The following is a 22,136-nucleotide window of genomic DNA, read 5'->3' as shown; positions in this document are numbered from 1 at the left end:
GAAAAACTAGACCAATCGTGAGCCTCTTTCTCAGCCAAAACATAACAGCTAACCAATAGGGAAGGAGCCCGATGGCTTATTTCTCCCAATGAAGTATAAGCTACTGGGCTGAAGTGGGTGGGAAGAAGAAAAAGAAACATCCACCGCCTGGAAGATTCGAACCGAACGTTCATACACGCAGAGAACACTGCAGCGGGCCAATCAGCGGCTTCGGAAAGCGTGGAATTGAACGTTGAGACATCTCCGGCTCCCCCCCGCCCCCATCACCCAGATCCTTTCCACATGCTCCTCCCCTGGATGCTGTTGTTTGTGGTGTTTTAGCTGCCAAGGAGCTACGAGAGGGGTGGGGGGGAATATCAACATACTCTTGTTCGTGCTGATTGAAGCAGGAGGGGAGGCCAAGGGGCGACTTGGCTTGAACCACGTAGTGGTTAGCTGAAAGCGTCGGCGACAGAGAAACCTCTCAGTGTTTGGGGGTGGAAGAGGAGAAGGAGAAGGTTCCTTTGTGGATTTTTCCCTCCCCCAAACACAAACACATATCGTCGCCGCCGCCGCCACAGTGAGTGTGTCTGGCTCTCCTCCTCCCTTCCTTGTTGTGGTTTCGTTTCGCTCGCCATGTCGGTGAATATGGAGGAGCTCCGGCATCAGGTCATGATCAACCAGTTCGTGCTGGCTGCGGGCTGTGCGGCGGATCAAGCGAAGCAGCTGCTGCAGGCGGCACACTGGCAGTTTGAGGTGCGTTGCGACCCTCTAACACCCCTTCCTCCAAGAAGGAGAAGAGGGGGTAGGGGGCATCACTGTCCCCCACCCCCTTTCTCATCTGGTCTTGGAAGTACTTATGGGGGTGGAAACTGGGTAATCTGTTTCGTCTTGTTGATTGCTTTAAATATTCCCTTCCCATCTCCCTCACATGGCACTGCTGTGTAACATGGGGAAGGGGAGAAGCACTTCTGCATATTTGCTGGCACTAGACGTATAAACAATCCATCAAAGAAATTTTAATAACTGCTGCCTCCTCCTACAGTAAGTGCCTTCCGGGGCCGGGAATGTGCTGGGCCTTTGCGTGTTGACTAATCTCTTGTTGCTGCTGGTCGTGGGAAAAGGGGGATGGGGTGGCGAGGAGAAGGAAAGGACACCTATATTCCTGAAACTACCAAGCCGAGAGAAAATCGGGTGCACGGCCACGCTATACTCTTGAGAATGCAGTTGCGGATAATCACTTCGGATAACAATTGAAAACACACACAAACCTCGAGTTGTATGGAAACTCAAAACCACTCTAATAATCGAAATCTCCACTAGGCCATGCGGTGGTTAAGAGAGAGATACGATCAGTTTATCTCTGATTATCTCCCCCCCCACCCACATTTATTTCTTGAGTGGGGCACCAGATCTGCTGGAAAAGATGTGTCAAGGAGATTGTCTCTTTTTCTCCACTGCGTGACACGGGGGATGGGGGGATCTATTTGGAAACTGGGCCTGCTAGTATCTTTCTCCGTGTGTGTGTGTTAGTGAGAGAGACAGACAAAAAAAAATGGCTTGAGTAGTGAAATGTGTAATGAAATGTGCTCGTTGTTTAAAGAGTGTGTTTCGTTCACATGCTCGAATCCTCCCCATTTTCAACCACACCATTTTAAATGTGTGTTCTTTGTTTTGTTGAATAAGGCTGGAGCAGGAAAAGACTGGTGCTTTTATCGAACTCCTTGATATTAGACAAGATAAGTGTCTTTGTCCACTACTGCTGGGTATAGTGTTATACTCGTGAAAGTTATTGGATTTTCTTTACACCCCCGCCCCTTAACAGTCTGATGCATCTTTCCTCCCATCTTTGTTTTATTAACTAGATGAATACTTGCATTCCTGACTTGATTCTTAAGCAAGCTATCCCCAGTTACAGTTGTGGGGAGTTCCTCTTGCATTTCTAAATCTGACTCCAGAGTATTTGAGTTTTGGGGTATGTGAGAGCCTTCTGTCCAGTTGAAGTTGAGGATAGTGTCTGGACAATGTTTGTTTTGGATTGTCCTCTTTAGCTTCAATTTTTGTTCCTGGTTCTCTTTTTCCCCACGAGGGAGAGGAAAGACTATTAGCATTTCAAATATATCCCAGGCCAGTGCTGAAAAATGCAAGTAGTAGGCTCAATCTGTCGACTTAGATTATTTGTTTACAGTTAAGTATTGGTTTGGTGTCTCTGTACACATGTGCTTACATGAATTTTTAAAAATTGTGTTATAAAATCTGCTAAACCCTGTCCTCCAACTTGACTTTTCCTGTTGGGCTGTACCCCACTTTTCTAATTGTAGTCTTATGTTTTGTTTTTTAAACATAGACTGCTTTGAGTGCTTTTTTTCAAGAAACCAACATTCCAAACACCCACCACCATCATCAAATGGTAAGTAGCCCAAGCTTCTCAGGTTCATGTTGTTGTTTCCTATAGGCTGAAATGAAATGTGCATTGGAGTGCTTCTTTGTTCCTTTTCTTTTTGTTTCTTCTAACACCTTACTTCCATGAACAAATCAAAACTGCCCTAGTCTTTTTCCATAAGCTTGGAAAGCCCCTCCACAAGCACTTCCAAAGGACACAAAAATCAAAGGCCACTCTTAACAGCACTTGAGTTGTCAAAGGTTGTTTCTCCTTAAAACTATGTAAATATAAGGAGGAGGAACTTCTTGTCTTGGATGTGCAGTGTCTGCATAATTTTCCACAACCTTTGATACTGGGAGGGAAACATGAGGCTGCAGCCAGAAGTGGTTGTGCATTCAAAGCTGTCAGCTCTTCAGACAGCCATATTGCTCTGCAACAAGAGAAACACACAGACTGCAAATGTAAACAAGAACCAAAATGTCTGCCAGGAAACCGGGACTTCTGGTTCTCCCCCCCCCCGCCCTCGCTCACATGGATCCATCTAGCTATTTCTATGCTTTTTAATAACTTGAAAACTAGCAGGATTTTGGTGAGGAACACATTCAGACAAGTATTGGGCTTTTTCTTCCCTTGGCATGTTTCATCTAAACTTGAGCAAAACTTTACATGACCTTGGCTGAGGGCAAGTTTCTTTGGCAAGCAAAGGAAGTTCTTTTAGGAAACTAAACCAGTGCTGTGTGCTAGGATAATAGCAGATAGAGGCTAAGCTGCAGCTTTTCTTTTCCTGTACTTGGCTGTTGTTGAAGTCTATGTCTAGTCTTGGAAGTGAGGAAAAGGGGTTGGGGAAGGAATATCTTGTGGAATTTTAATACTGTTTGCCTACTATTCTGTCAGTGTAGGTTTTGCTACCCTGAAGAGAAAAACTGTTCTCTGCTTTAATTTAGCTGATATTTCCAAAGCTGTTGTGCTAGTGGTAATTTTGTAAAAATTGGGATAAAAAATAGTAATTGTAACACGAATGCCCACATCAGCTTAAATTGTAGCTGTTCATGTTATGGCTATGTAACAACATAACTGTAAATTTACAGCCACAAATTGACTTGCTGTGGCTTTCAATCTTTACACACATTTGTTTTAAAGTAATATATTATTTGTGGTCGTCAAAGTGGCCTACACAGTATGTTAAAATGAATATGATAAATTTTATAAAAGTATGAAAATAAAACCTCCACAGCTGAATGCATTAAAAACAATCTAGTAGCATCATTAGCAAACCTTGTTTAAAACTGTTTATATACCCATGTTTTATATGGTTTATGAAGTCATAGGGATGATAGTTAGCATCACTGGAAAGCATATTCTTCTGTTCCAGGGTTTTTGCAAAGAGAATCTTTCACTGTCCCCAAACACAGTGGGTTCTGAATACGGTATTCTTGGCTAAGTTTAGTGGGAGAACGGAGTGGTAGGCATTGAGGGACACAGTTACAGAGAATTATTTTTAGCATAGAGTTAGGGCTGCTTCATGCATCACCCAGGGTATAACCTGGGGGCACACGATGCAGCCACCTTGCTGAAAATAAGCAGGTCTAGTTCTGGTCAATGCCTGGTTGGGTGGTGGTCTGGGAATCCCACATTCACTGCCTTGAGTTGCATCATGGATCAAACTGATCACATGCTTGATCTGGTTTTCTACTCTGATCAGGCTGGTGTTCCGTGGGTGGGGACTCCTGTGATTTCCCCATTGTCATGCATGGACCACCATCTGGTTAAGGTTGTACTCACAATCATGTGCCATCTCCGCAGGGTTGAGGGGCCTATTAGGATGGTCTGCCCGAGAAGGTTATTGGATCCAATAAGATTCCAAGAAGGCTTGGAAGTGTTGGCTCTGCTGGTGGTTCTGTTGATGCGCTGGTGGAGAATAGGAACAGCAAACTCGCCAGGGCAATAGACATGATCGCTCCTAAGAGTCCTCTCCAACCTGCTTCAAAATTGGCCCTTAAGTATACGGAAGAACTACGGGAGCTGAAGCGGCAGGGTAGACAACTGGAGCGCAAGTTGAGAAATACTTGACTTGCATCCAACAGATTACAACTTTGTATTTGTATTCAAATTGAGTGCATTTGAAGACCTATACTCGGGCAATACATGTGGCAAAGAAGCGATTCTTTTCTGGCCATATTGTATCCGCAAGCTCACAAGCAGCGGAGTTGTTTCGGGTTGTGAGAGGGCTAGTATATACACCTCCTCCCTTGAATCAGAATTTGGAACCATCAGTTACCCGCGATTATGTTTTAAATGAGTTTTTTGTGGAGAAAATATTTCGTATTCAGACCAACTTAGATTTAGATTCCACAGTTACTGCAGTGTCTGAGGCAGAGGTGTCCAGCAACTCTTCTTAAGAGGATAGGCTGGATCAGTTTCAGTTTGTGACTCCTGAGAATGTGGACAAGCAGCTTGGAGCGGTGTGGCCTACCCCTGTTCTCTTGATCCTTGCCCGACATGGATTATACTGTCAGGCAGTGGGGTTGTTGTAGAGGACCTGGTAGATACTGGAAGTGCTTCTCCGAGGGAGGTCAGGACGCTTCCTTGCCTTAAAGAGGCAATTATTAGACCTCTTCTGAAGAAGCCTGCACTAGATCCTTAAGCATTAAACTACTATAGGCCTGTCTCCAACCTTCCATGGTTGGGCAAGGTAATTGAGTGGGTGGTGGCCTCCCAATTCCAGGCGGTCTTGGATGAAACAGATTATCTAGACCCATTTCAGACTGGCTTTCGGTCAGACTATTGATGAATGAACTCCAATTGAGAATTGATAGTGGGAGTGCGACTCTGTTAATAATAATAATAATAATAATTATTATTATTATTATTTTAAAAAAACCAACTTGTTAGCCGCCCCATAACAGATAGTTCTCTGGGCACCTTACAACACTTTTGTCGTTCCTTCTGGATCTCTCAGCGGCTTTCTGTACTATTGACCATAGTATCCTTCTGGAGCGTCTGAGGGGGTTGGGAGACACTGCTATGCAGTGGTTCTGCTCCTATCTTTTGGGCAGATTCCAGATGGTGTCCCTTGGAGACTGGTGCTCTTCAAAATCTGAACTTTTGTATGGTGTCCCTCAGGGCTCCATATTGTCTCCAATGTTGTTTAACATCTGCATGAAACCACTGGGAGGGATCATCAGGAAATCTGGTGCAAGGTGTTATCAATATGCTGCTGACACCCAAATCTATTTCTCCATGTCAACATCATTGGGAGAAGGCATAGCCTCCCTAAATGCTTACCTGGAGGCAGTGATGGGCTGGATAAGGTATAACAAACTAAGACTGAATCCAGATAAGATGGAGGAACTTATTGTGTGGGATTGGAACTCGGGATGATTTCGACCTGCTGGTTCTGGATGAGGTCACAGTTCCTCAGAAGGAACAGGTATGCATTCTGGAGGTGCTTCTAGATCCTAACCTCTCCCTGGTGTCCCAGGTTGAGGCGGTGGCCAGAAGTGCTTTCTATCAGCTTCGACTGATAAGCCAGATGCATCTGTTTCTTGAGCTAAATGACCTCAGAACAGTGGTACATATGCTGGTAATCTCCAGACTTGATTACTGCAATCCCCTTTATGTAGGGCTGCCTTTATACTTAGTTTGGAAACTGCATTTGGTAAAGAATGTGGCAACCAGGTTGGTCTCTGGGTCATCTCGGAGAGACGATATTACTTCTGTTTTGAAAGCAACACTGGTTGTTGATAAGTTTCTGGGCAAATACAAGGTGCTGGTTATAACCTATAAAGCCCTAAACAGCTTAGACCCTGGGTGTTGAAGAGAATGTCTTCTTCACCATGATTCCCACTGCCCATTGAGATAACCAGGAGAGGTTTGTCTGCAGTTGCCACCAGCTTGTCTGGGATGGGGCTTCTCCGTTGCTGCCTAGAGGCTTTGGAATACGATCCCTGCTGAAATAAGAGCCTCCCCATCTCTGACAACTTTAAAAAAGACACATTTGTTCACCCAGGCTTTTAATTAGATTTACAGTTTTTAATGGTTTGACATTGTGTTAAATTTCCTTAGTGTTTCATTTTTAATGTTGTTTTAACTTGTATTGTAAACTGCCAAGAGATGCAAGTTTTGGGTGGTATATGAATGAATGAATGAATGAATGAATGAATGAATAAATATGAAAGTAATGAAGTAAATGGCATCTTCCCTAGACAGGTGTGGAGGGGAAAATCTATACATGGTCACTTTTGAAACTCATAAGCATCTGTGGCAAAATGTGTGTCTTTTTCATACAAGTGTGCGTGTTTGCGCCGTATATTTATGTAGAAAAAAAATCACATGTAAAGGTGACCTTTAGATAGGCTTCAAATGACTCTTCATAAGCTTATTGAATGTCCTTGGAAAATCACTGTCTGTTTCCATTTTCTCTGTAGAGTGGGCATTGTGTACTTTACAAGTTGTAGGAGTGAATGCAGCCAGAGGTGTACTTTTGTATTGTTCAACTGTAAAAAAAAAGAAACTTTTTTTGTATTTGAGAGGTCAGCTTCTTTTCTTTCTTTGCTAAAGGAAGATGAATTGCTGTGTTTTAGAAGATTGTTTTCCATTTGTTATGGCCAAGGTTGTGACTTTGGGTTAAAGAGTTTGTTTGTTTTGGTTCTTGTAAAGCAGCCTATATTATGTTATCTGAAAACTTTCATCAGTATTCTTACTTTTGAACTAGAACTTACGAGCTCTCTGCTACTGAGTAGAAAGCTACTGTTTATAGGGCCTCTTTCCCCACCCACTTTTGATTACAAAACTTACTCGTTTTTGTGCTTGCAGTTAGCATTGTACTAGTAGCTTATGAAATCGGAAGTTAATGTGTTAAGTGCTTTCTACGCTTACAGTAGAGTCTCTTCTTTGGAAGGGTTTGCTGCTTGATATAGACAAGGAAATTCAAGATAAGGGATAACAGAGCAATGACTTGTATGAGATCGCAGAGCTGGAATTCATATTCCACTACCGCGTTCCCTGTGGCAGTGAGCTAATTTAAGCATGTTCTTTTGAAGCCGAGTGTGAAAGTAGATCTCCTGTGTTTAGAGTTTACTTGAAAACTTGTATGCAGTGTCCTTGAGTAGCTTTACATGTGACTTGCAAGGTATTTTAGCCAATTGTAAGTGTGAGATCCACCAGCCTTATGAAGACCATGTTAATGTTCATATCTTCTAATCACTTTAAGGTTTCAGGGTCCTTGGCAGATGACCCTGGATTCTGTACTTGGGGTTGTAGCATTAAATTATCTACAGGCTATCTGCTAGGACCCAGGACCTGTCATCAGTAAGGGAGAATTGTCTGCTTCTTGATACTTTGCATTAATCACCAAGGGCTCCAACCAATTTTCCACTGTTCAGAGCAGCGATAGCAGTTCCCTTGTTAAATTGCCTCTCATCCCCAGTGTGTGTCTTCAAAGACCCAGCACAGTCATCGGTCCCCTCAAGCATCTGCCAGCCTGTGCCTTAAAAAATAAAATAAAATAAAACCCAGCCCTACAACAAGGTATTGTGACTTCTGCTACCAAAATTCTGTATTCTAATTCCTTAACTTGCATAAAGTAAACAGATTGCAGAATTTTGATTTTTGCAGGGAGGGGCATAAAGGAACCACGTGGCCCAATAATGGGAGGTTCCAGAACGCTTCATCCAATCAAACAGCCTAATCTGTTGCCCGAGCTCCACTGTGGGGGAAGAGGGTTTGTGTTGTGGAGGTGACGTTTGCAGGGGAAAGGAGAAGTGAAGATGGCCTTTTTTGCAGTGTGATGTGAGAGAATGTTTCTGTGAGTGCTGAAAGGAAGCCTTGGTGAATAAGAGCCAAACCCAGAGCCAACCTAGAATATTCACAACCCCTTTCATCTTGTGCAGTCCCTTCACCAGGTCAAATAGGAGTCAAAAAGAAGCAGGCAGGATTTCAGGCTTGATTCAAGGTGTTTGAAATGCTTAGCACACAGCAGGGGAGTCTAGTTCAGTGCCTGATTGCTACGGGGAGCTTAGCCTGTTTAATCTGTTTTATATCCAGTCCTTGGTGCTGTGTGCCCTTCTGCACATATTGCCAGCAAATCCACTTCTGGCCTCTTTTCTTTGATCCTTATGCATGTATTTTTTGTGTGAGGAATTCACCAGTGCTAGCTGATAGTTATACACCACTTAAAAAAAAACAAAGCCACAAAAGTAAACAAATCCAGCACTCTGAGGGAACCTATTCTCCTGTCTAGCATTTTAACATTCCTGGTTTCCCCTCATTAGCATGCAGACTGCAGTTTGATGGGGCTCTCCATTTATTCATAAAACTGACATGGAGATTTAAGCCAAACGTAACGGCATCATAACTGTAAGGAGACAGCAAGCCCCATTCTTACGTGCTCTGGAATGTTTCTCCCAACTGCCAAGCATTAAGGAGTTTACAGTTCCTGCATTTGCTAGGGGCAGTTTAATAGAGATTGCAAACAAAGAATATCCTGTCTCCCTTGGAAGGCTATCTTCAATTCCCCCCCTCCCCCTATCTTTTTATAACCAGTTACACATTAATCAGGAAACTGGTGTTCAAGTCATGATTTGCTGTGTGACTGTTCTCCTTTGCCAACCATTATTCATCTACATTTCCCAGATACTTTTCAGACTCTTGTGTTGCATTTTTGAGGGGGAGGGGTGTGTGAGTTTTCCCCCTCTCACAAACTTTCCCATTTCTGTCATTTGCTTATACCCCACTCCCCAGTATTTCAAGGTTTCAGCTTAACCCCAGTGGAAAGTTTCTGGCTTACAGAGAGAACAGAAATTAAGAGGGGATTTAACAGAAACTTGTACAGTTTATGTGACAGTTTGGCTAACAAACGTCTAGTTCTGAGTGGTGTTGGTGTTACCTCCCTCTCTCCCCTCCCTCCAATAAAGCACAAGGAATTCCTGACAGCCCTATTCAGACATTATCGCTCTATTCACATGTTCTGTTCAACATTCGTATGAGTGTACACGGCACAGGTAGAAACCTGTACACAGGTACAGTTTTTCACACATGGCGAACCCAAGCACAGTGGTACATTTCCTATCTGTACCATACATTTGAGGGGACTGTACCCAGGTTCACTCTTAAAATGAATGCAGGTAGTAGCCTAATTTAGACATTATAAAATCACCCCACTGTAGCTGTGTACAGCAGGATGAAGGGGGAGGAGGCCCCACCCTGCCCCATCAAATCAGTGGCGCATTTCACTGCACGTGCTTACAGTGGGGATTGTCTGAAGAGAGATGAGTCATAAGCGTGATGGCAGGTGCTCTTGTGATTGCAAAACTGGATCGATCCAGTTTTGCAATCACGGATGCACCTGCCATCACATGATTCGCGATAGTAGGTGGTTTTATAATGTCTGAATGAGGCTATAGTCATTCATGCAAACATGTACGAATATACAAACTGGTGCAACACAATAGCCCTGTTCACACATTATGTTGAACACAGGTGCAATTTGTGTACAGTTTATGCACGATACAGATCTGTACACACACATTCTATGTCATGTTCAGCACATATAGAGTATACTTCCTTTCTGTATTTTGCAATTGAGGGGGCCTGCACCCAAGTTCACTTTGAAAATAAATGCAAATGCAGTCATTCACCGAAAAAAAGGTACATGTGTACAGACTCCTGTATATACATACAATACAATGTGAATACAGGGACAGGGCTTGTGTTGCAAGAGTCTGTGAATTCATACATGCTTTTATGTCAATGACTGTAAAGGTAAATTGTGCCGTTGAGTCGGTGTCGACTCCTGGCGACCACAGAGCACTGTGGTTGACTTTGGATAGAATGCAGGTTTACCATTGCCTCATCCCGCACAGTATGAGATGATGCCTTTCGACATCTTCCTATATCACTGCTGCCCGATATAGGTGTTTCCCATAGTCAGGGAAACATACCAGTGGGGATTTGAACCAGCAACCTCTGGCTTGCTAGTCAAGTGTGAATGACTCTACTTGCATTCATTTTAAAAATGAACCTGGTATAGTCCCTCAAATTCCCTTATTGTACGAGTGTTCAGCATAATGTATGAACAGGACTAAGGTAGTGCTTGGTTTTAGCGCTTTGTCTCTGTTGATCCATGCATGTGCTCAGCAGTGGGGCCTGATTCTAGAGTGCAGCATAGTGTGCTTATTGTGCTCCTGGTGAATGTCCAGCTGTAAGCCCGATTTAACCGATTTAACTGCCTGATTCCTCCATAGTTGTCAGTTGGAGGCTGCTGGCTGGGATGAGAGTAGTAAGGAGCATTAACATGTTCAGACATGGTGAGGATTGTATGAAGGCAGATTTTATAGTTCCGCTGCTGAAACTAAGGTTGAAGTTAGCAGTCGGGAGTAGTGTGAACCTGAATTTGTTGCCCTGAACAAATGCTTCCAAATACAGTGAAAGTACTGCTTTGTTGCCAATTTGGCTTATTTTAAGCCAAATTCTGGGTTAAATTCTGGGTTACGGCCCATTTGACCCACGAGTACCCCTTAGATTCTGGCAACAATCTGACTTCACCTCAAGTTTGGGTCTGGTCCTGAGTGCTGCCTCTGTGGAAACCCTCTGTAAGTGGCTGAAGGCAGTCCTGGATGAATCTGATTACTTAGATCTTTTCCAGTCTGGTTTCTGATCTGGATGTGGGATGGAAACTGCCTTGGTTGCCCAAAGACAGATTGGGAGTGTGGTTCTGTTGATTCTGTTCAACCTTTCAGTGGCTTTTGATACCATTGACCATGGTATCCTTCTGAGTCGTCTCTCCGGGTTGGGACTTGGGGATACAGTTATATGGTGGCTCCATTCCTACCTGGAGGGTTGTATTCAGAAGGTGGTGCTGGGTGACGCCTGCTCCACCATTTGGCCTGTGGGGTGCCACAGGGATCTATTATGTCCTCAAGAAGTTCAACATCTACTTGAAACCTCTGGGAGAGGTCATCCATGGGTGTGGGCTGTGGTGCCATCAATATGCTGACGACACCCAGCTCTACCTATCTTTTAAGTCAGCAGACACCAGGGAGGAGTGGATGCTCTGAACCGGGGTTTGGAGGCTATTCTGGACTGGATGGGGGCAAACAAGCTGAAACTTAATTCAGATAAGACGGAAGTGCTCAGGGTTGGTAAAACTGATTGAGTCATGAGGTAAATCTGGTCTTGGATGAGGTCACACTCCCCCTGAAAGACAGTCCACAGCTTGGGGTTTTTTCTGAACCCTACACTGACTTTGCAAGCACAGGTGGTGGTGTGCAGAGGTGCTTTTTACCAGCTACAGCTGGTACAACAGCTGTGACCCTACTTGGAGAAGTCGGACCTGACCTCAGTCACTCATGCTTTAGTAATGTCCAGATTGGACGCAGTGTGCTCTGCGTGGGGCTGCCTTTGAAGACTGTTTGGCTCCTTCCGCTGGTCCAGAATGCTGCTGCAAGGATGCTTGTGGGCACAAGTCACTTGTGGGTGCAAGTTGGGTGCAAGCAAGGATGCTTGTGGGCGCAAGTCAGTCCACTTGCAGCCTGGAAGTGGACTGATAATCAATGAAGCTGCCTCAGGATGAGTGTCACACTCATCCTGAGGCAGCTTCATTGGTTATCAGTTCACTTCCAGGCTGGATTCAAGGTGCTGGTATCGACCTTTAAAGCTCTACATGGTTTGAGGCTGGGGTACCTGTTGGACCACATTGCCCATATGAACCTGCCAGGGCCCTCGACCCGCCATCTCAGGTCCTGCTCATGGCTCCGCAACTAACAGAGATCTGGCTGGCGGGGACTGGAGACAGGGCCTTTTTGGTTGTGGTTCCTCGGCTTTGGAACACCCTCCCCGAAGATCTTAGCCATGCTCCTTCCCTCAGTGTTTTTAAAAAACAATTAAAAGCACGTCATTTTAAAGAGGCCTTTTAATGTTTTATCTACTGTTTATATCTGGTAGGTTTTTATAATTCTCAGTTTTTTGCTTCCTATTAACTTTTAATTTGAATTTTTTTTAAAAAAATTGTAATTTTAAATGTGGTTTTTGTCTGGTCTCTTAACTGGTTTAGTTAATATTTTACTTTACATTGTATTTGTTTTGTTGATGTTGTGAGCCGCCCCAAGCAGTAGTGTATTGGAGGGGTGGGATATAAATATTTTAATATGCTGCTTTTTGAATGAAGAATTGTGTACATGTGTGATTGGAAAAAAGTTTCATTACAACACTTCAAGGAATATATGAAAATAAAATAAGTGACTCAGTACTACTGATTTCAGCCTCTCTCTCTTATTAGCTTCTATAAGCAAGAAAGTGTCTAATTATGGTATCAACTGTACACCAGTGTTGGAGATCTTAATAGTTTGCAACAGGTTCATAAAGAAGTTGTTTGAATTCCAGACTAAATTACTAATGAATATTTCAGTTGAGATTAATGTAACCTGTTAGTCATGACTAACGTGTCCCATTAATAATGAAACTACTTATAAGCAACTTCGTCTGGATACCGGCTGTTACTTATTACACTTACACCAGGGCTGCCCAGCTTTGGTCCTCCTGCAGATGTAGGCCTACAACTCCCACAATCCCTGGCTATTGGCCACTGTGGCTGGGGGATTATGGTTGTAGTCCAAAAACAGCTGGGGTGTGTGTGGCTAAATTGAGCAGGCCTGACTTATATTCATGGAGCTCAGATTGGCTTACATATTATTCCAGCCAGCTTCTCTAGGGCCCGCTGTGCTTAGCTTCAGCAATAGAATTTCATCCTGCTTTCAAACTATTCTCTCCAGACCTATCTTCATGTGGAATTGCATACATAACCAATGAAGAAAGAATGCTATAGATGTGGTTTTCCTCTTGACTTTTCCCAGTGTGCTTGGTTGTGTATTATGGAGTTACTAGCTGACACCGCACAGAGCATCTGTGTGGCGCTTTGGGGCCGGCTGTTTCCCCCTCCCTCTTCCTCCTGCCCTGGTCTCTCCTCTCTTCCCCTTCCCTCCGGCCCCGCGCTCTCTAGCCCTCCTCCCCTCCCGTTCCTCCCCACACACAGAGCTGCGGCGGCCGGCCAAGAAGGGCCCGCCACTGCTGTTTTTTCTCCCTCCCGTCCGCCTGCCGCCGTGGCTTTTCTTGCCCCCACTGCCCGCCATCACTTTTCTTTCCCCACTCCTCCGCCCGCCAGCACTTTCTTCCCCCTCTCCTCCTCAGTCCTCACTTCAGAACTCTCGCAGCGTGTTTCGAAAGTTCCGCCACCAAATCCTGGGCACGCATGTCCCAAGAGAATTCAATATATAGATGGAGGCAAAATAATACATGTACGTTCATTGGTGCAAATAGCTACAGATGACTTTACTCAGAGCAAGGTGAATTGATTTTAATTTGAGGGAATTTTTGTTGTAAGTTGCCTTGAGAACTGCTTCAGTCAAAAGGTGGCGTAATGATACCTTGAATAAACCTCCAAGAAGTCACCAGTTTAAATAATTGAATTAAATCAGGTTTTCCATTTGGACTTCAAAATGATTTACAGCTTAATAGAGTTCTTATACCACCTAAGAAGGTATACTTTAATTATATATTATATACAATATGTGACACTTTCTACAAATGTCACATTCTGTTTACACAATGCCTTGCTTATTTAATAGATTTACTTTTTGTTCATGTCTTGAGTCAACCTGCATTAGGATAGTGACTAGAAGTTTACACACTGTATGCAAACTGTGTGCTTTTTCAAAATAGAGATGTCTGTTTGTATCTCTATGTAAGAACAGTGAACAAAGACAATTACTGGTAGGCCAAGGGCCCAGAATTTTCTAGAAGGGTAAGAGCTGATGGTTGTGAGCCACCTAATGGCGCAGCATGGATGTAGCTTGCCTAGGGAGTAAGAGGTTGCTGGTTTGAATCCCCGCCAATGTGTTTCCCAGACTAGGAGAAAAATATATATCAGCAGCAACAATATAGGAAGATGCTGGAAGGCATCATCTCATACTGCACGGGAGATGGCAATGGTAAACCCCTCCTGTATTCTACTAAAGACAGTCACAGGGCTCTGAGGTCTTCAGGATTTGACACCAGCTTGACGGCACAACTTTACCTTTTACCTTTAAGAGCTGATGGTTGCTGCGGAGGCAAGTGCTTTTTTCTAGGGCATGGGATATGGGATTTAAATTCAGTTGATAGTCATCAGTATTCATAATTTGAAAGTGAATTGCAGAGATCGGATCGTTAGCGGACATAAAATGGAAGTTCAGGATCATTCAGGTAGTCTCAGTGGGTGATTTGGGTGAAATTCGGGAGGGAATCTCCTTTTTGCAGTGATTGGATTCTGGTGCCTTTGATTTGCTGTTATCACACCCACGTTATCAAGTCCTTAAAAACATAAAACATGAATATTTTGCCATACTTCTCATTCTTAGCTTTAAAAGGCCATTGTTTAAAGTTCATGCTTTAATACGAGAAAACCTTTCTTAGTGCAATCTGTTTTGATTCTGGATAATGGAATCAATGTTGAGAGATGTAAGTTGAGACTGAATGTTAAGTTGGTATGTTCTGTTTTTTAAATCCTACAGTACTTGGCATTATATATATATATAAAGATCTACTATAATTTTAGAAAAACCCAACTTTTATCCAGCCTGCCTCAGGGCAACCACTGTGTGTTAATCCAGTGCCTCCTATTTCTCTGACACATTCATCCATAGAATAATGAACTACTCCAGAATAAGTGTTGGAAAAACTATCATTAAACAGGAATTGTATCTTTAGGCTATTCCTCCTGTTCTTCTGTTTCTTCATGGCATGGGTTGAAATAAGAGTGTGGCCCTGACTTCAGTGCCTTGTGATCTTGGTATCCTGATGTAAAAGATTGAGTCCAAGTGGCTAAGTGTATGGATGGACAGGAATCTGGAACTGCAGTTAGGTGACAATTTGGATGGTGCCTATAGTGACTTTAGGCAGATGTTGCGTCTAACTTAACCAAGGGAAGCACTTAAGCAAGACCTAAAGTAGCAGCCAGCTGTAACAGGCACAATACAATCTCCGTCCTTAGCTTTCAGGTAGCCATGGCCATAACCTTTGGACCTTTGGTGATTTCTCCTCACTTCCTCTTCTCTGCTCTTTTCACTCAACCTTCTTTTGTGCTGCCTGAAAATAAAGGATAGCAGAAAACAGTCTGATTTTTATCCTGTAGGCTGTCCTGACAATATTTTTACACTGAAGGGCAGGTTGTGGATTGGATTGAATGAATGGATAGATAACAGGGTGGGGCCTTAGAAATATAAACTGAGTAAAAATGTGAGCAAACTCTTCTTTTACCTCAGAGCAAACTCTTCTTTTAAGTCCTTGCTTTGCATTTTGTTGCCAGCATCTGCTGGGGCTGTCCACTCTATACATCACAGCCTAGCCACAATCAGTTAACTTGCACCATCTTGGAGGGAGGGGCTGGTTTTGCACACTTGCCTGTCCTTCCTGCCCCATCCAGCACATCAACCTATGTATTGAGCCTCATATACGCAAAAAATACCTGCTTTGTGTCTACCGTTCTTTCCTACAATGGTTTGACAAGACATTTAGCTGTCATGCTCGTAAAATTGGTTCTGCTCCCCTTAGGTTGTCAAAGTCCAAATAATGATGGCCTAAATCAAGCACACAAACATACTGAGGTTCTGTTGCCAGAGAGCCTCCATATTTCCTTCACTTTGCTCTTGAGCTGCCTTCTCTCTCAAATTTCCCATGTATTTGTATCTCTTTTGGGCTTCAGCAGCCTTATGAAATGGAAGTCGACAATGCTTGTGGGCAACCTGAGACACACTCGTGCGGCCTGTGGGTGTTTTGTTAAAATCCCAGGAACTCTTGCCCCTCTCTAAAAGTAAATAAATAAAATAATTTCTGTCCCGGAGGACATGGGTCCAGTGTAGGCTGAAAGTGGGTACCAGATCCTGTTGCTGGTTTCCCTGCACTGGGCTGACACCTTCTATCAGAAATCACTACTGGTTTTTCCCATTGTTGCAGGAAGCACAGTGGTGTCAGTGGGTGGGAACTGAAAGGCTTCAGAAGGCCTTTGTACAAGTGAGGGCCGATCTCTAGCAGGTCACAATAATCAGTAACTATCTCACTGGCTGCAAAAAGTACTTTACTCTGGCAAAGTGTGTTCCTGAAGCAAGTTGTGTGACCCTCTAAATCCTGTACAAGTCAAGTAAAGGTGAGTTTTGTGATCTTCCGTAACTTGTGTCAAGCGTATCTATCTTCTATCTATATAAATCTCTAAGACATACTCTTTGCTAATCCCATGTGTGGCAACTCTCGCGAGACTTTGTGAGCAATCTGCCGGGAGGGGAAGAGGAAAGCGGTGACAGACAGGTGTTCGGGCGGTGGGGGGGAGAAAACGGAGGGAGAGCTGGGAAGGAAGGGGGAGAACTAGAGGCTCAGATGCTTTGCGCCCAGGCCAGCTAGTTTGTATATATTTACTTTATTTTGCATAGTTCTATTTCCGCTAATCATGGAGAGGGTCAGTGAGTTCTTCCTTGCCTCTGGAAATCCGGCTCAGCAATTTATTTCCAAATGCTACCAAGCATTGTATGTTTGTTTTTCTAGCCATCATGATTAGAAACTTGCTTTTGAGAAAAATGAAAGCTGAGTTTCTGAGGATGCTGAATTCTGCACCGAATACTGAATTTTGTTCTGGCTAAGCATATGTGTCCGCTACCTGTAACTTGGTGTCTGCCGCAATTACAAAAATGACATGCAGATAGAGTAATTCCATGTAATTGAGCATGCAAATTGAGCATGTTATTCTAGTGTGCAGTGGTGTGGCCCTTGCTGCCAAAGGATATATTCAGTACTAGTTTAGAATATGTGAGTCAAATGTACTTATCAACAGTGCCACCACCCACCAAACAAAAAAATCAACATCCTGTTTCCTCAAGCAAAAATCCCTTAGTTAAGGGTATAAATGATATGGAAATACACTTGCTGAAGAGAAGGTAATAGTAAGGCCCTTTGTGGGGAAAGTTCTGGCACCTTGTTTGTAGATTCATTTTGTAATTGTCCAGTTCTTAGATTGAAGAGGGGTGGACTCAGATCCTGATTTAGCCATAGGTCATCTACTACTATTGTATGTTTCTTAGCCTACTTTCCAGTAGGCTTATGAGATCACCTGGCATTCTGTGTGTGTGTGTGTCCGTGTGCGCCCCCCACATCAACTTTGCAATGCCTGGACCAATACCAACCAAATCAGGTACAGTTTTAGGGACATATAGGGACACCTCAGTGGCGTAGTTTGTGATGTCATCCACTCCGATCCAAGATGGCAGACACGTAGACTTGAGGTGCAAGTGGGCTAACTTCTGAACCGCCTAACTGATTTGAACCAAATTGGGTACAGCTGTAGGGACACAGGAAATGCCCAAATGGCATGGTGTGTGATGTCATCCACTCCAATTCAATATACCAGCTACATGAACATCTGAGGCACAAGCGGGCTAATTTGTGCACTGTCTAATCGATTTAAACCAAATTAGGTACAGTTGCAGTGAGTGACACACAGGGACAGCTCAACAGTGTAGTTTATGATAATGTCATCCACCTCAACCAAAGATGGCGGACACATAAACTTTTGAGGCGCAAGAGCACTAGCTTAAGGACTGTCTAACTCAGGGTTTCTCAACGTGTGGGTCCCCAGATGTTATTGGACTTCAACTCTCATAATCCCCAGCCCCAGTGGCCTTTGGTTTGGAATTATGGGAGCTGAAGTCCAATTACATCTGGGGACCCACACGTTGAGAAACTCTGGTCTAACTGATTTGAACCAAATTTGGTACAGTTGTAGTGAGTGACACACAGGGACACCTCAATGGTGTCCACCCTGATCCAAGATGGAAGATGCATGAACATTTGAGGTACAAAAGATCTAACTTGTGGACCTTGATTTGAACCACATTTAGTCCAGTTGTAGAGACGGTGAAAGGAAAGTAGGCTGATTAGTTCTTACTATATCAAATTGTTTTATTATACACTTGTAAACTGCTTTAGAAATAATTTTGTCCCTTGAGGCTGATAGGTGGGGCTGGTATTACATAAATTACTGTCTCATTGGAAGAAGATAGTTGAGATAAGGGAATATTAACTGTCCTGGTTCAGGGGTGGTTGATGTTGGACTACAATGCCTGTAATCCCCAGCTGCCATGAATTCTGGCTGGGGGTGATGGGAGTGGTAGTCCAACAACAGCTGGAGAGCCTCAGGTTGGTCACCCCTGGCCGTGATGCTTGGAAATGGGTTGGACTATACATCTGAATGATTGAAGAGCAATTAAGTACATACAGGCATTTACAAGTTGCTGCCTATTGCGAAGTATTTGTGTACTATTGTGCAGTTGAAAATGAAACTCTAGTGCTCACAGGAATGGCAGGATGACAATCAGGAGCTCAGCTGCTTTCTCTAGTGTTGCAGTTTGCAGGGTGATTAGCTTATTGTTTGTTTACTTAGTGTATTGAGTTGTGTACTACTCAGCAGCACTCCTTTTGAATATATGTCAAGGCCAGCTGCATTAATTGCATGTGGGCAAAAGTAATGGAGCGTGCACACGCATGCGTGTGCAAGTATGCTTCTGGAGATAGGAATGACTGTTGAATCGCATTCTCCTTTGACTACTGTTAAATATAAAAGGTTAGTAGTGCGCTGGGTACAAACAGAAGATGGCTATAAGACATTTGTCTGGGATTTAGCATGTCTCTAGACGCTGTGTGTATCCTGAAGGTGCTATGGTTGTCGAACACGCAGTCCATGTGTGCTTTCTCTGGGCTCTTATGCTGGGCATTTCAGATTTTTGTGATTGTTGGAGTATTAGAATATGTACCCGAGTATGTCTGGCTGCATTTTCTTGTTCTTGCCTCACCCCTTTTTTTCCTACTCCTCCCTTTGTTTCCCAGTATTGAAAGGTAGATTGTAATCTCTTTGGAGCGGGAACCTGGTTCTTCATTTTTGTTTAGATGACTCTGTAATACTCCATGTACATTGAGGATGCTACATAAATAACAAGCTGAAGAATTTGTTTGTGGCAATGTATCAGGACGTGCTTTCTAGTACTGCTAGTAGCCCTGGCAACTGCCAACAATAATTAAGGTCCCATCTCATATCCTGCAACCCCTTCTCTCTCCAATCATCATCATTATGCTAAAACCACCAGCAGCAGTAAAGATCTATACTGCATCATATATTTTTGTGGTTGGAGGCTGTATGTGTGTACCCAGGCAAAGAGAAAACCATCATTTGAGAATTGGGGCAGGATATTGTTGTGCTTTAGTTCACAAATCCCGTGACTGTGGTTTTTGGTTTTTTGTTTTAAATGATTCTAACGAAGTAGTAGAAGAAGAAGAAGTTCAAAAATGGTAGGTAACCATGTCCAAAAGCCAAAGAAGGACAGCTTTGTGAGAGTTCTCTGGAAGATCACCAAGCAGTGAGGAAGCTTTTGAGTTCTCCAGAACTCTTCTTCAGGCTTGATGTTAAGCAAAACACACAAGGGTGGGGGGTGGGGAAGAGACTTGTTTGGGCATGATGGAAAATATCCCTGAGGGCTGCAGTCTAAAGATGGAGTGCAGGAGGTGTTGTGTGGACTGAACTTGATTTGCCTCTGTTTGGTGTGAGACACAGGCTGCTGGGACAGAGAAACAAAAATGGATATTGGCCCATTTTTGCATTTAAATATAAAATCTGGCCGTTTCTTGGAACCATCTCCCATGCTAAATGAGGCAGCCATTTTCCCCTAACCCCCAGTCTGCACTGATGGCTCTCTACCTCCTATTTAGCAGAGGCAAATCAAATTGACACAACACCTCCTGCACTCTGTCTTAAGAAGACTACAAAGTGCACATCTGGGCATCGTCATGCCAAATTGGTGCCTTCCTCCACCCCATTTAAAAAGATATTTTGCCTAATATCAAGTCTGAAGGAAGGGCTCTGGATAACTTGAAAGCTTGCTCATGACACAGTGTTGTTTGAGTTGGTCCTGACAGAACTGTTGCCTGACTTTGGGTTTTGAACCAAAGAATGTAAGCAAAGCAGACACTTGAAAAAAAATATTATTATTATTATTAATAATACATTTATATCCCGCTCTTCCTCCAAGGAGCCCAGAGCGGTGTACTACATACTTGAGTTTCTCCTCACAACAACTCTGTGAAGTAGGTTAGGCTGAGAGAGAAGTGACTGGCCCAGAGTCACCCAGCAAGTCTCATGGCTGAATGGGGATTTGAACTCGGGTCTCCCCCGTCCTAGTCCAGCACTCTAACCACTACACCACGCTAGCTCTTCCGCAGCATTACTGACACACACAGGGATCTTGATTAGTTCATATTTGGCAACAGCGAGGATAGGCTGACAAAAGCCATATGTGATGTGAGACCAAGAGGGAAAGCCCTCCTGTGCTGCTTTGATTAGGGGGGTTGGGGGTGGTGGTGGGACAGACCAGGAGATACTGGATGATGTGACAGCAGAACCTGACTATTCAGTGTAGCGCTATCATGCTAGAGCATCTGGATGGGAGAAGGTGTGTGGAAGGAAGAGACAGGAGCAAATTCCCTTACCTTCTGAGTGCTGTGATGGAATTTCCCAGCATTTTAATTGTAAAACAGCTGTGGGAGTTTGATAAATTGGGTTGGAACAGATGTGCAGGGGGAGGTTTTTTTTAAATCCTCCTCCTCCTGTGCTGCTTCCTTAAAGCTACTGTTTCCTACACAGCGGAAAAATTAAAGGTAAAGCTACCTGTTGTTTTCTGCTGTGGGGGTGTTGAGCCACCTAGGGCCATTGGATTAAGTGATGGAGAAGTGTAATAAAATAAAGGAAAAATCATAATAGCAGTTTTGGGTGGGGAACAATTGAGAGTAGGGTAAGCACACACACACCCAATACCACAGCCTTGATTTAGTTTGGAGGGTGTTGCTTCTAAGTTCTTGTTTTTTAAAAATGAAAACACTGGGCAGATGCAATTTGATTCTGAGAAAAGAGAAGATATGGAATGTATTGAGATCATATTTGGCCCCAGTAAATAAATGCATGATGCAGGCATAGTGTCTCAAGCTCTGTGCTGTGCATATAACTTCTTGCATGGCCTTACTCTTAGAGTATTTCCCAGCCACCAAATACATCCATACACATCCCCCCTCTTTTTTTTTTTTTAATGCAGTGGATACTCACAGTATAAGCCACATAATGGCGCAGCAGGAAAATGACTTGACTAGCAAGCCAGAGGTTACTGGTTCGAATCGCCGCTGAAACACCTATATCGGGCAGCAGTGATTTAGGAAGATGCTGAAAGGCATAATCTCATACTGCTCGGGAGAAGGCCAGTGGTCCCTCTAATTTTTTTCATCTCTGTGCGGAGTGAGTTTTGTTCTGGGCAGCAGTATCAAGGCACTCTGTGCACACATGCATTCAGAGTGGGGTCTTCCCAATTCAACCTGAGCAGGATCTAAAATTAAGTGAGCGGACATCAGAAAACTTGTGGGCGCGTGCACATGCACACACCTTAGAGGGAACAGTGGAGAAGGCAATGGTAAACCCCTCTTGTATTCTACCGGAGATAACCAGGGGCTCTGTGGTCGCCGGGAGTCGACACCGACTCAAAGGCACAGTTTACTTTACTCACAGTATAGACTCGTATCTAAATGTTTCTGTAAAGACTTGGTTCATACAAACAGTTCTATGCATTAGGGATATGCACGGAACCAGCTGGTCGGGTTTGGTTCAAGACCAGACTCGAACCTGACGGGTCCAGTTCAGCCCGGCACCCCCTTGAACCCCCTT

At 43.7% G+C, this 22,136-nt stretch overlaps 1 protein-coding gene across 2 annotated transcripts in view; it reads left to right on the top strand.

The window, feature by feature from the left end:
• The first annotated feature begins 140 nt into the window (after nt 1-140).
• The window catches only part of UBALD2 (UBA like domain containing 2), a 40,813-nt gene continuing 18,817 nt past the window's right edge, over nt 141-22,136 (top strand). Inside the window, exons 1-2 of one of the 2 annotated variants that reach the window (XM_053289422.1) lie at nt 144-735; nt 2,327-2,389. In XM_053289422.1, coding sequence (XP_053145397.1) covers nt 616-735; nt 2,327-2,389 — 183 coding nt within the window. In that variant the 5' untranslated portion in view covers nt 144-615. Of the gene's footprint in view, nt 736-2,326; nt 2,390-22,136 lie in introns of both variants that reach the window. The other variant, XM_053289423.1, reaches the window with a different exon arrangement.

The sequence above is a fragment of the Hemicordylus capensis genome, chromosome 2, assembly GCF_027244095.1.
Source record: "Hemicordylus capensis ecotype Gifberg chromosome 2, rHemCap1.1.pri, whole genome shotgun sequence".
In the NCBI taxonomy this organism is placed as follows: Eukaryota; Metazoa; Chordata; class Lepidosauria; order Squamata; family Cordylidae; genus Hemicordylus; species Hemicordylus capensis.
The sequence above is the reverse complement of the archived record's forward strand: the minus strand, read 5'-3'. Positions and strand labels throughout refer to the sequence as shown.